General features: G+C 37.6%; 1 protein-coding gene across 1 annotated transcript; it reads right to left on the bottom strand.

The window, feature by feature from the left end:
* Positions 1 to 500: 500 nt before the first annotated feature.
* On the bottom strand, positions 501 to 11,040 carry LOC118279282 (uncharacterized). Its single transcript, XM_035598927.2, has 3 exons — positions 10,904 to 11,040; positions 4,876 to 5,004; positions 501 to 1,532 (listed from the first exon to the last, which is right to left on the bottom strand). Exons 1-3 carry the CDS (start codon positions 10,922 to 10,924, stop codon positions 1,047 to 1,049), a joined length of 636 nt encoding a protein of 211 aa, XP_035454820.2. The 5' UTR covers positions 10,925 to 11,040; the 3' UTR covers positions 501 to 1,046.
* Positions 11,041 to 14,159: the final 3,119 nt, after the last annotated feature.

Below are 14,159 nucleotides of genomic sequence, written 5' to 3'. Positions count from 1 at the left end.
AATAAAACTGTTGTCTTCAAGTAGAGGTAGTTTACTGATATGGAATAATACCTATTCACATTCTTCACAAGTTCTATAGTGGTTAATGGACCGTAATGTTGGTCCTTTGAGTGTGGAATAATATATGAAAATGTCGTTTATCTTGTTTAGATTACTTCACGTTGGAATTTGTACCTAACTATTTATAATAACTTTACTATCTCGTTGGTCGAGTGATTGAAAGTACGATTGCTGGACAAGGGGTCTCGGGTTCGATTCCCGGGTCGGGCAAAGAACTACTAGGATTTTTTTCGGATTTTCGAGTTTCTCAGTAGTAGCACGGAGTCTAGAATTGTGCCCAGTATAAGGCAAGTAGGCCCCTATAATATGGTACTTATAACACGAATGGTGAAAAGTGGGTATACATTGTATAGCGGCATTACGTGCCGTAATGAGCACCTCTGCCTACCCCTTTGCGGATAAAAGACGTTGCGTATAATAAATAATTAAAACAACAAAAATAAAAATCATTATCAAATTCTTTATTACACCTTAGAACTAAATAACAACGTAATATTTACAACACATGCACACAGTCACCCATACAACAACATACAACAACAGTACAACAACAATACAACAACATAACAAGGCGGCAGGTTGAAATATAAAACTTCAATATTTTAACAACAAACGTACAAATTCATATTTGTTTTCCATTAGATCACGGAAAACTCTGGCCTTTATGTAAACAACAATAGAGTTGCTTTTCCTTCGAAACTTTTGTAAAAGAATAGGATATTTCATAGAAAAGCTAAAAAGTATGATATGCCCAAATGTTCTAAAGAATTAAACTGGACAGTTATCGGAAAATTTTGACAGTCTCTCTTATTCCTTGGAGACAAAGGACCAATTTTGCAATTGCGGACAGAAGGACCAATGAGATATTACGTCACATTGGTTGGAAACTAGAAATATGAGGCGAAATTTTCTGTAGCAAATATTCTTTTAGAAGACTTTTAGTGGTCCTTTGCACATCCGAAGGCGTGTTTCTCTTCAATCTTCATTTAAATCTTGTGCTGTCCCTTCTTAGTATGGATGATAGTTTCATAAACGGGCACCTTGAAAGGCACCGGCTTTTCAACTGGAACCAAGATATGTTTCACCACTTCAAAAGGCACTTCTTTAACTTTTGGTACATGAACAACCTTCTCCACTGGGTAAGGCACGGACTTCTCGACGGGGATAGAGACTTCTTTGATGATGGGGATCACTACGGCCTTCGGTACGGGAACCTGGATCGGGATTGGGTGCGGCACAGGGATGATCACTGGCTGATTGATTTTGAACTCTACGTTCTTAGGCAGAGGGACTACAACTTCTTTGTAGTGCTTGATGGGTTCAGGGTTCTCTTCTTCCACGTGTTGGTGTACTGGGTAGACGTGGGACTTGAGGTCGTGTCCGCCGAAGTCGTGGCCGCCAAAGTCTCCGCCATCATGGCCTCCACTGCTGCCTCCGAAGTCATACCCGCCGGAATAGTCACTGGCTTGGAACTGCAAATAAAGAAAAAGTGAATTTAGTTTTTTTGTCAGCAAATAGTTCAACCGCCGTACTTAGAGTTATTTAATGGTCAGTTAACTCAGTCAATTGTTTATACTAATACTTAAGTAATCATTAAATGTATCTGAGTGCGGTTGTAAGTGTGACACGATACACTTATGTGTTTAAACAGTTCTAAGAAACAAAATCTTTTTTCCAACTTTCCAATTATATCTCTCAGTTTGCTTTCATTGATTGAAATGGAATTAAGTACGTGCCTGCCTACTGGTTAGTTCAAACATTTTTTTTCTAATACTCATTTAATCGTATAATAGAATAAAACTAGACTAGGTACCAGAAAATCTAGAAGGGCAAATAGACCCGTGAAAGATTAGAAATTGGTTTTGTATTATGAATACCAAAACTTAAGTCTAGTGTTCGATTGCTATTAGATTCTGAAAAGGGGTATAAAATCATTAAAATGTATTTGATTTATCTAATCTGCAGCACATATTCCTTTCCTTTCTCTTTTTAAAACCCGTACCCAATAGTCATATATTTCATTTCTATTTAACTTCCGCATGCAAAGCTTTACATTGTATAGCGGCATTACCTGCCGTAATGGGCACCTTTGCCTACCCCTTCGGGGATAAAAGGCGTGACGATGCTGTTTAACTTCAATATGTAAACAGAACAAGAGATTGAACCGTTCACTTTTAACGGCAAAATTCTCCACAGAATCGGTTTCTCGACAATTTAATAACAGCGTCAGACTAAAAAAAAAGCAAACGTTTCCCGCGCAACGACATGCCCGCTATTTAGTCTGTGGTCTTTTTTTTCTTTTAGCGCAGTCTGTGGCCTGTTTTACTTTTTGCGTTGACGTTTTTATTTTCGTTCGGTAAGTTGATGTAACGGTTAGCCAATCAGTTGGTTACGTTCGGAAATCTAGTTACTAGAGCATAACTTGTGATATATAATACTTTATGTAATGTCTGTAATAGTTTTTTGTTTATTTTTGACAATGTTTGGGTGATTGGAATGAGGAAAAGGTGTTGTGGTCTCATTTTTATGCAATTTCATTCAGTAATTGGCTAAGATCATGCGCTTCCTATTATATTATGTTTGTTATACAAAATCTCAATATTACGTCCATATTCACCAATCAAATATGAACTGAGAATTACATTCCAGTTTGCCTCGTTGATCGACTGCCGACAAGAGGTCTCGGGTTCGATTCCCGGGTCGGCCAAAGTATTACTGGGCATTTTTCAGCATTTCGAATATTTCTCACCCCCTATTACCTGGGACTGTTGTGTCACAAATGGTGAAAAAGTGTGTGTACATTGTATAGCGGCATTACAAGCCGTAATGTGCACCTCTGCCTACCCCTTCGGGGATAAAAGGCCTGACGTTGCGCGAGAATTACAATTCGTCCTTCCGACCACAAAGACCAACATTGTACCTTACATTTAACTACTACAAAACAGTCCCGTCTTTAATATTTCAAACAGCCTTTTCGCTACTAATAGAGGTATTTACCTCTGTAGGAGCCCATAAAATAACGAGTTCCACCTCACTTAATGAACAAAACATAAAAAAACCGTTACTACTGCGTTTCCAATAAAAATCCATGAAAACAGTGAACAATGCGTACGACGGCGTCTTGAAAACATAATAAAAAAAGATATAAGGAAAGAGAAAACATATAATATGCTTTTATGACGTTTTATATATTTCTGTTAAAGAAAATATAACGTTACACTTTTAGTATTTGGGGGTCCGTGGACTGGTTCTATTAGAAATACTTTCTTAGGGACAATATTACCTATCTAACTTAGTATTGGTATATAAGGTGTATGTATGTAAATAATCGATATTCCCCACCTATAAAGTAACTACAGTAAGTATATAAAATATTCTGCGGACTACTTAGCGGGTTAACGGGGCTCCGGCTCGAAAAGCATGAGTAGGAACGGGGTGGTTTCTAGTAACCAAGTATTGTGAACCTGATTGAAAAAGAGTAACCTATGGAGTTTCTTACTTGTCCTTCCCCATAGGAATATACAATTTATAACAAGTAAATAGCTTCACTAGAGGACAAACTGACAGACAGACATTTTGCTTTCTTTATATTGTAATATTTGCTTTGACGTTCAAAAGTGCCTTCCCGGTCTATTTGAAATAAATAATTTTGATTTTGACTTTGACTATAATAGTACGGCAGTCATTCAATGTAAAACTTTGTCGGGACGGAACCACAGACGCTATAACCACTCTAATACCAAAGTTGCTAGGAAATAAATAGCTCACCCCAAATGTATTACCGTTGAATTTTTTAATATAAGTTCGGTATACAAAGAGCCTGTTTTTTATGTGGCAACATCAAACGTCTGAAGTACAGGATTAATAATATCGTCCTCATTTTCGAGGGAATGATAAAACTGTGGTTGTTCTGTATTACGGTATAATATTGTGTTATTTAAGTCTCTATTTACGAGACGAGAACAATCTAGGTGTAATTTTTATTGTGAATGTTAACACGTTTTTGAATGAAGTGGGTGTTGCGGATGTTGTTTAAAATCTGTTTTTTATTGTGCTTGTAAAGGTGCTGAATAAATATCCACAGCGGTAACACCATATTAATGTCGGATTTTTTGTATGGAATATAGGTGGCAAACGAGCAAACGAGTCACCTGATGGGTGCTAAGCAATCAGCGCCGCCCATGGACACACCAGAAGAGTCACAGGTGCACTTTGTCTAGCTTTGATTTTTTGAGAAATAAGAGGAAGCGAGCAGACAGATCGCTCATTAACAGTGGTCATCCGCAACACTAGAAAAGTTATAAGTGCGTTTAAGATCATTAATTCATTGTCATTGATGATTGAGGGTTGGGCCACTGGTAATCTCATTCACTAGACAAAACACAACATAAGCGGTATTTCACAGCTATTCCCTGTGTGGCTGTGTTATAATATTAGTCTGGTCAAGCCCGCTCATTCGTGCAGAAACATGGCTCTCTTATGTGAAAAATGCTTTATTGCTCTTCTTTTTCCATCCCATCATCCTATTTTTATGATAATTTATATTTTATAAAGCAACGTCACGCCTTTTATCCCCGAAGGGGTACTTTTCACCATTTGTGTTATAAGTCCCATGTAATAGGGGGTGAGCCTATTGCCATATACTGGACACAATTCCAGACTCCGTGCTACCACTGAGAAATTTTCGAAAATCCGAAAAAGCCCAGTAGTACTTTGCCCGACCCGGGAATCGAACCTGAGACCCTTTGTCCGGCAGTCGCACTTGCGACCACTCGACCAACGAGGCAGTTTTTTATAATCTTTTTATGAACATACCTGTTGATCATTTTGAGGAGCTGCCTCCTGGAATGATGAGGATGCCTGTTGGTACTGCTGCAGCAGGCTGTTGTATGGGGTCCACTGCATCTCCGCTGCGAAGCTGGTGGCCAGCAACGCGCTCATACACTGCAATGAAAGGTAGACTTTAAGTTAAAGGTGTAAGGACTGTTTTACGATATTTTTTTATGCTATGATATATTGCAGAGAAGCGAAAAGCGAAGGTGGCTTTAAAAAAAGGTATAATGTGCTGTCATTTGTATATTTTTTCCATACATATGCAATCTAGACTTTAAGTTAAAGATTTATGGTTGATTTTACTATCATTTCCTTAGGTAAACATAGTTGTATAAAAAGGCATAATCTCCACCCATAGCAAATGAATTCGAGAATAGAAGGTTCAGGTTTATAAAGTGTGCTGCTCCTCAGCCTCTATCAAATATCGCCTAATATTACATAGTCCCCTAGTATATTGCTACTCAGCCTCAAGAAAAATGGATACAATATATTCTACTAGCTCCTACGAGCGGCTTCACTTGCATTCCCGTTTAATAAAAAGTATAGCCTATGTGTTATTCCAGACCATAATCTATTCCTGTTCCAAACTTCATCTCGATCCCTTCAGCCGTTTTGACGTGAAGGACTGACAAATAAACAAACAAACATTTACTTTCGCATTTATTATATAAGTAGGACTCTACCGTCACCACGCGTCTCATGTCTTCAGTACTCTCGCTAATTACTCGCCATACAATGTCTAACAATTATAATGTACAAGTAAACGCATTGTACACGACACGTGCAACAATGCAGATGTCGCATGATTAATGTCTTTCACCTGCACTCGCGGCTTCCTTCACTAAACTGTTGAATTTCCTGGACTCTGGGAGATCTTAGTGTTTCTTGGTATAACAATAGGATGTTATATTATGTTTGGTTAAGAGAACAGAAGCGTGTCAGAACTTTGAGCAGTTTTGTTGCTGAGTCGCATCTTACAGGAGGCTCGACGTGCGTTATTTTCTTATTATGAGGACAATTTTATTATTATGAGAGTCGAAACCGCGACAGAAGGTCACTGTTGTCCAGTCAGTATGCAAATTATGAAGTCAAATTACATTAACATGAACCTTTTTTCCTACTAATATTATAAATGCTAAAGTTAGTATGCTTATTTGTTACAAATTCACGTTAAAAATGTTAAAGGGATTGAAATGAAATTTGGAACAGGGATAGATTATCGCCTGGAATAACATATTTTGTTCCACAGGAACGCGGACAAAGCTGCTGGCAGAACTAAGCTAGTTTTAAATATATTTTCTTGTATTTTCTCAGTATTAAGTTACATAGTCGTTTAAACTAATCTACTTGGTTAGAAACACTCTCACGCGATTCAATATAGATATATAGATACGTGAAGATAGAACTAATGAACATGAACTTCAACCCATAACCCCTTACATAATCACGCAAACATAACTTCTTTGTTCAGTACCAAGAAGTCGTGAGACTGTGAAATGAAGACAACCGATCAAGTTCTAAACTTCTGACTTCAGGCTAGATGTGACGAAGGTAACTCCCACGTAAAAACCCGTCAATTAAGGTATCAAATAACTGTCTATATTGGTGGGTTAGTACGTCAATCAGTTACTAAAGGAAAATGTATTGTTAGGTTACATGATATTCCTACGTAGTTTCATTTTGGTCCTTCGGTACTCGAAAAGGACCAGGTTTCAAGTGAGTCTATTAATAGATGGTTTTGTATGTAGGTGTGGATTATTTTTAGCTTTGGTTCTGTTTCCTAGTAATTATATAACTTGCGAGTTAAGAAAAAAATTTCTTCTCCTAGTTGAACTAAAAATGCTTCTATTCTAACGAGGTTTTGTGTTAGTCGAAGAGACCATTTATCTGTGAAATAACGTCTATATTTGAATACTTCCTTTAATTGAAGCCTAATCAAATGTATCTTGTCTTCTATAAACAATTGTTATATTCTTTTAAACAGACTATAAAGTGGTTGATTTTTTACTCCAGCGCCAAAGCCTAGGTTACATTTTACTAGCAATTGACACGCGTCACACGTGAAATGAAAAAATAGTCGCGCATTTTTACGATACAAAAAAGCCATGTAAAGTTGAACTATCATACGGTGTTTGACTCGCAGTGAATAATATTTATACGTTGTCTTTTTAGTTGTTTTTATTGCACTTTTTTTTAATTTTGCCTACTATTTGCAAACAGCTATGTATAGCTGTTATTGCAGAAATGTTTTAGTTTTTGCCGAAAACAATGTCTATGCTGAATTTGATCTGTTATGGCAATAAAAGTAAATACAAAGCATTTTATTGTTTTTGTGAAATAAAATGTGGATTTGTGCCAAAAGACTAACTTCTATTCAGTTTTTTCAGTTTTTGGATAGTAGAAATAGTTCTGTGTCTCGTATTGCACCCGATATGATCACATCATCATATGATACCATCACATGAGACTTGATGAGACTTATAACATAACTGGTGAAACTGAGAACCGAACTACTTTGCCCGACCCGGGAATCGAACCCAAGACTCCTTACCTGGCATCCACTCGATGCAACGAGGCAGTAAAAAAGCTTATGTTATTCTTCAGTCTATCCACATTAAGTAGTCTCACATTTCATATATAAAAGAGTTACACGAAAAAGAACGATGAGAAAAATCGAAATCTACCCGAGCAGTACAAATCGATACATAGATCATTCTAGTTTACAATTTAGAGCTTTAGAAAACTAGCCATGTAGCTGAATAGTAGCGCTGAGAAAATAAACTACGTATGAGGACGTTAAGTGCCAATAAATAATGAAATGTGTGGCGTTGAGAGGAAGGTATCAAATCGTATATCTTTATGCTACACTTAGTTTTGTTACTGGACAAAGAATAGATTGTCGTTTAAATGGGGGACGACAAATTGGGATAGGACATTATAGAATATGGTTTATTGGGAACCATTATTCTGTAAATATAGAGAAGAAAGTTAAAGATAAGAAGGTTACAGTGCCGACGTTAGGGGGGGGGTTTGTGATGGGTCGATGGCCCAGGGCGACAAATTCTGGGGGGCGCCAAGGTCTGAAGTTGGAGTCTCTTGCCTCTCCTGGTGCAAACCCTCAGAACTGTGCTCTACGCTCTGTGCATATGCATATTTTTTCAGCAAAAAACTAACACTTGATATTGCTTCCCTCAAGTGGGCGCCACAATATTTTCGCCCAGGGTATCAGTGGCCCTTACGCCGGCACTGGAAGGTCACAAAGTCTTAGTACTAATGCGAAGATTTTAGATTAGTGTACAAAACCGCAAAACGTCTTTATATCAGCAATAAAATAAAATCAGCTGATGACAAAATAAAGACTACTTGGAAAATAATACAAAATAAGACTGGTAGGAAAAAATTACATAATTCGGAAACTAACTTAAGGTCTGAAAAAAAAATCCTCAAAATGTGACGTAGCTCAGGAGTTTGAATTTTTTTTTAACGAACATTTCTTCGATTTTTTTTATGGAATAGGAGGCAAACGAGCAAACGAGTCACCTGATGGTAAGCGATCAGCGCCGCCCATGGACAGTTGGACACCCGCTACACCAGAGGACTGACTTTGACTTTGACTTTGTTATACTTATAAAGTAGGTACCTATATTGTAGTCTGTGTGTGAGAAGCAATGAACAGTGTGGCGATAGATCAGGTGTATCTAGCGCTGTTCGGAGCTTGCCGCTGATATACTGAGTCTGGGAGATACACGGGATATGGTCCTTTGAGACGCGCGCGGTGGAGACATTTTTGGTTAGGGAATTATATGTTTTTCTTATTAATCGCTGTGTAATACACTAAACCGTAACTTTACTATGAAAATGTTTATTAGAAGATAGGTATATTTTTAAGACAAAACTCAGAAATAACAAAACGGAAAATTAAGCAACGTCCTTTGTGCGGATTTTGGGTCTTTTTAAAAGCCATGTGAATTAATCTAGAAAGAGAAATAAAGGTGTATGACCATTTTTTTAACATTATCAATGACACATTGGTATTAAATAGAATTTCAAGTCCAGCAATATTATTTGCGACAATTAAACAAAACCGTCTTAGAAAGGCATTTAAACCATCTTAATCCTATCAATAGGCGTTGCATCAAAACAACCCTCTTCAACAGTATCAAACTGGCGGCACAGCACACACTACCGCCCCCTATATTTCAATCCTGAGAAACCAGTATAAAATGCGTGAAATGGCGTGCGATGATACATGGAGCGAGCAACAAGCCCCCGCCAGTTATTTATGGCAGATAAAAACAGTTTTTAGTCTTTAATCTTATGATATGAGCAAATATAAAAAGGTCTTTGTTGCTGAAGCGGAAAAGAGAAATAAAATGGCTGTGTATAGGTAGATAAGCTGTATTAAGGGAGAGGCCTATGTTCAGTAGTGGATGTGGTTACAGCAGTGTAGTATAGGTACAGCCACTGGACAAAGATAGAGTTAGAGAAAACCCAAAGTCCAAAAGTGGACAAACTTGTGTATTTTGTAGCTATCAATTATGATATTGTTTGTTTCTGTAACTACCTCGTTGACTGAATGGTTGCAAGTGTAACTACCGGGCAAGCGGTCTCAGGTTCGATTCCCGAGTCGGGCGAAGTTTTGCTGGGCTTTTTTCGTTTCTCGAAAATTTCTTAGTAGTAGCACGGAGCCAGACAATGTGCCCAGTATATGGCAATAGGCTTCACGACAGGACTTACAACATGGAACTTACAACAGTTGGTGTAATTGTATAATGTGCACAACTGCCTATCCCTTCGGGGAGAAAAGGCGTGACGATATTAAATAAACAAGTTTTTTGTTTATTTTATAGCCTTGTTTGTAAAGATACTTTTTAGCTAGAATCTAATTAATTATTTTTGGTCCTTCTCCTTTGTTTTAAAGTAAGAGTTAATTTTAAGAATGTTTATAATTTATTTACTTTGTATTCGATATTCTGAGAAAACGGTTTACTAATGGTTTTTTAGAAAAGTACAATTTTAAAATGTTTGCGCGTATACTTCATTTACATTTACTTCGTCTTGGTCCTTCGGTACAAAATATGGATAGCCAACTGTTATTTTGGTATAGATTTTCTTAAAAGTTAGTTTAAAAACACCTTCCAACTAAATTTGTTTACCCAAAACATGTCTAATCCGTTCAAAAAACAACCAAAACTAATTCAATTTAAAAAATCCGCCGCCATTTTTAAAACCGCGTAAAATTTTCCCTTCAAAAATTGCATTTATTAAGTCGTTGTCGTTCCTTTTTTGAAAACTGTGGCGGGCACAGCTGCGAACATGAGATACATCGTACACTACTGACAATTATAACTTGACCGGTCTGAACATCGTGCAAGTGTTTCTGTCTCTTTCACTCTTATTGGTCGTAGCTATTGCCATCTTGCTCATGCGCCTAAAGGACCAACTTCAAAGAGGTCAAGATTGTTTGTATGTTGTGCATCAAGTTTGTATTATTTAACAGTTTTTCTAACTGAAATATTCACTTTGAACTGAAGCTTGATTTTAATTAAAGAATATTTTAAATGTCATAGTGAAGTGGTCGCAAATTGAACAGTAAAACAGAAAACATTAGGCTTCGAAATTAATTCACGGACGCGTATTTTACTTTTTAGTTCTTTTCTTAAAAAAAAATTACACTTAAAGCACTTTAATTTGATAGAAGTGACGCGATGTTTTCTTATTTAAACTATGTACTTATTTTTTATATTAACCTTCGGGCTATAACTGAGAAAAAACGAAAAACTAATAATACACCAATGTCCAACCCAGGAATTGAACTCGAGACCCCTTATTCGGCCATTGCACTTAGGACCACTCAACCGACGAGGCAGTCACATAACAAAAATATTACAATATATCCCTACATCCTAATTTCCTCACGAAAACCAAAGAACCATCACCATTACAAAAATGAACACAAAAAAGCCACTTAAAGTAACGTATGAACAAAAAAATTGTCACAAAAACTCACATATAAAATTACTGAGCACATTTTGATGTATCGCGGAGCGTTTCACAAGTGTCTGTGATGACACAATAGAGTGCGCTGCTGTTTTATACTCTGGTGACTGGTGAGTATTCGGTCTGCGAAGCTCTCAACTGTTTTAGGGGCCCGTAGGAAAGTTAAGAGTCTCACGTCCAAAGCGTCTTGAAGTTGAAATTGTAAGTAAGGTAGGTAAGCAAGTGTGTTGCCGACCTTTAGGGTGATTAGGGAATCGAGTATTGGGAAGATTGGAAAAGAGGGTAATTGGGCTTTCGGTAATCCCACTCATATTAAGGAAACACAACGTAAGCGTTATTTCATGTCGGTTTTCTGTGAGGCCGTGGTATCACTCCGGTCGAGCAGGCCCATTCGTGCCGAAGCATGGCTCTACCGCACTTAATTTCACTAGAAATAAAAAAAACTTACGTAGTTTAAAATTAGTCATCTTCAAATCTTCAAGAAAAGAGCGTACTCCTTTTAAAAGGCTGGCAACGCACCTGTGACTCCTCTAGTGTTGCGGGTGTCCATGGACGGCGCTGATCGCTTACCATCAGGTGACCCGTCTGCTCGTTTACCACCTATTTCATAAAAAATATCTTACAATTAAGATGATAACAACAGCATTTCTAAACAAGAAAAAAAGAACTTTCCTCAAAACATTTACCAAAACAACAGTCGCGAGTATCTCGAGGAAAAGACTACAAATAAATCCTTAGCCAACAAAAAAATCCTTTTTAAAACCGAACCAGACAGATATCTAGGTAGGAACCTGAATAAAATAAAATAACACGAAAAACTCTCATTAAATACACAGACGTCATTAAAACATTTTTTGTACAGAACCAGACGTACTAATGACGGGTCTATGTGGAGCAAAAATCTTTTATTTTGTTCTATATAGCAAACCAAATTCACTTGACACTCTGTACAAAACAACTTTCTAACACTCAGAGGTCAATGTAAATTGGACGGTTATATCATCGAATCCGTGCTTAGTATGAAAAGAAAAAAGTCGCGTTTAGTTTTGTTGTTTCATTTACATTGCGCGTTTGATTAGAAAGTTTGATATGTAGCTCAGTGTTAAACGAGCAATGGGTTGAAAACAAAGTGTGACACTCGTTATTTTGATCCAGTTCCGTTAGTTATTTTTTGGTCTGTTTTCAGATCGATTCGGTATAGTAATTGAATGAGAGTATTTCGAGAGCGTAACTATTGTACATAACTAAATTGGTTAAAGTACTTTCCATAGGTACCTTATGTAGGGACTTAAGTCAACATGAAAGGTACATAATGTTTACTTACGGGCCAATGATTGACTTACATTACTTATGAAACTGGGTCAGACATATAACTTGACATAATTCAAGTTGTTACGTTATTTAAGTACTGAATCTAATGCATAATAGGGTAGATGACTAGTTTTTATTTTAATGTCCGTCTTGTAGATTATTTTAAAACATTAGATGCGTATTTTAAACGAGCAGAGGAATCATCTGATGGTAAGCAATCGCCGCCGCCTATGGACACCCAAAATACCAGAGGCGTTACAAGTACGTTGCCGACCTTTTGGGGGTTAGGAATTTAAGGGTTGTTGGGGAATCGGGGATTGGGAAGATTGGGATTCCATTTTGCGGTGGCGCATCTTCATAGCACATCTTACTCGCACCGCTACATAACTTAGTATCAGTGGAAACGGTCACATAGTTTCACAGCTTAGCTATTATATCCTCGCAGCATAGCTACATAGCACATCTCTAGTGGAAGCATCCTTATGGTACATTCTTAAGTAGTAAGTAATAATAATTGCACTATATCTTGATTTAGCTCATGAGGTTGTCGACATGTGGGATGTAGATTCAGCAATCATGGTGCCGATAGATAGTCGTATCTGCCAACGGCCTCATAGCCAAAAGCCTCGACCAACACCTGAGTAGGCTACCGTTACACGGTTGGATCAAGGTTGATGCAGAAGGCAGTACTTCTGGACACGGCGCGTATTGTCCGGAAATACCTCTCTCTTGAACCCTGACCGTCGGTAGCTTGGATTTATCCCGTTACTCGGGCTGGGCTATTGCTTTTTATATTTTTAAATGTTTTTTTTTCTAATTAAATATTTAAAAATGTACTAAACAAGTAAAATAAATTAATAAATTTCCCCATTAATAATGACCTACATCTCTACTTCCCCCCTTCAAGGAACAAAATGGATCACGTTACGATAAACACAACACAATCTTCTATCCTTTTTATTCTTATTGCAATTATGCAAAGATGGAAGTGCAGCGAGGATTATGTAAGCAAACGTACCGACATACATACATAACATACAATCTTAAAGTGAGAATTGAAATGAATAAGGAAGAGATGCTATCGCGACTATCATTGCGCTTCTGTTTCAAAAGCTTGCAACGATGTGATGTCATTTAGGAAGAGGAAATGTTAAAAAATCCTCATCATCTAGTCTAGTCTAGTCATCAGACTACCACAGATCAGGGTCCTATGAGCTGATGCTTAATGCAGAGCCGCGAAAGACGTAATGGGTTACTGGGACTCCGACTCGAAGAGCAAGAGTAGGAATGGGGTGGTTTTCAAGTAATAAGAGACTGACACTCCCTCGCGGAAGGCTTAACGGGTTACTGGGACTCCGGCTCAAAGAGCAGGAATAAGAATGGAGTGATTTTTAGTCAATGAAGAGTCTGACACTCCCTCGCGGAAGACTTAACAGGTTGCCGGGGCCCCTCATTCCTATTACTGTCGGAAATCGAAGAATAGGAACGGGGTGGTTTTTAGTCAGTAAGAGTCTCACACTCCCTTTCGCTTCACCCAGGGTGGGAGAAGTCACTGGATGATTTTCCCCACTTAAAAATCCCGGGGCCAATCCATCATTATCATTCAATTTCTAGACCAATTAAATATCTTATAATCTTGATGACTAGACACGACATTAAACTGTGTATCTTAAAAATAAATTATGAATTAGTTGTTTTAAGTAAGTCATGCCTGGATCCATGCCCTGAACAACAATTGGTAGACCACTTAAGGATTTTTTCAGTGCGGAAACATTGTACAGTAAAAGTCAAGAAGTCAACCACTTTTTTCCAATTAAACCATAATTACTTTTGATAAGCTGTCTGTTACATGTCTGTCAGTCCGTCCGTCAGTGAAGCTAGGTGCTCGTTCCAAAGTGTAGCTTCGAATGGAGAAGAACGAGCAAGAAACTCCATTTGTTACTCTTTTAAAAAAA

Source organism: Spodoptera frugiperda, chromosome 14, assembly GCF_023101765.2.
Source record: "Spodoptera frugiperda isolate SF20-4 chromosome 14, AGI-APGP_CSIRO_Sfru_2.0, whole genome shotgun sequence".
Classification (NCBI taxonomy): Eukaryota; Metazoa; Arthropoda; class Insecta; order Lepidoptera; family Noctuidae; genus Spodoptera; species Spodoptera frugiperda.
Note: the sequence above shows the minus strand (reverse complement) of the source record. Positions and strands in the feature narration are given on the sequence as shown.

What these genes read in the sequence shown, in the direction of transcription:
- LOC118279282 (XM_035598927.2), bottom strand. Translation starts at nt 10,924, where the DNA reads ATGTGCTCAGTAATTTTATAT. An exon ending in TGTGCTCAGTAATTTTATAT is followed by an intron (nt 5,005 to 10,903) that starts GTGAGTTTTTGT and finishes CTTTCATTGCAG; the next exon opens with TGTATGAGCGCGTTGCTGGC. An exon ending in CTCCTCAAAATGATCAACAG is followed by an intron (nt 1,533 to 4,875) that starts GTATGTTCATAA and finishes CTTTATTTGCAG; the next exon opens with TTCCAAGCCAGTGACTATTC.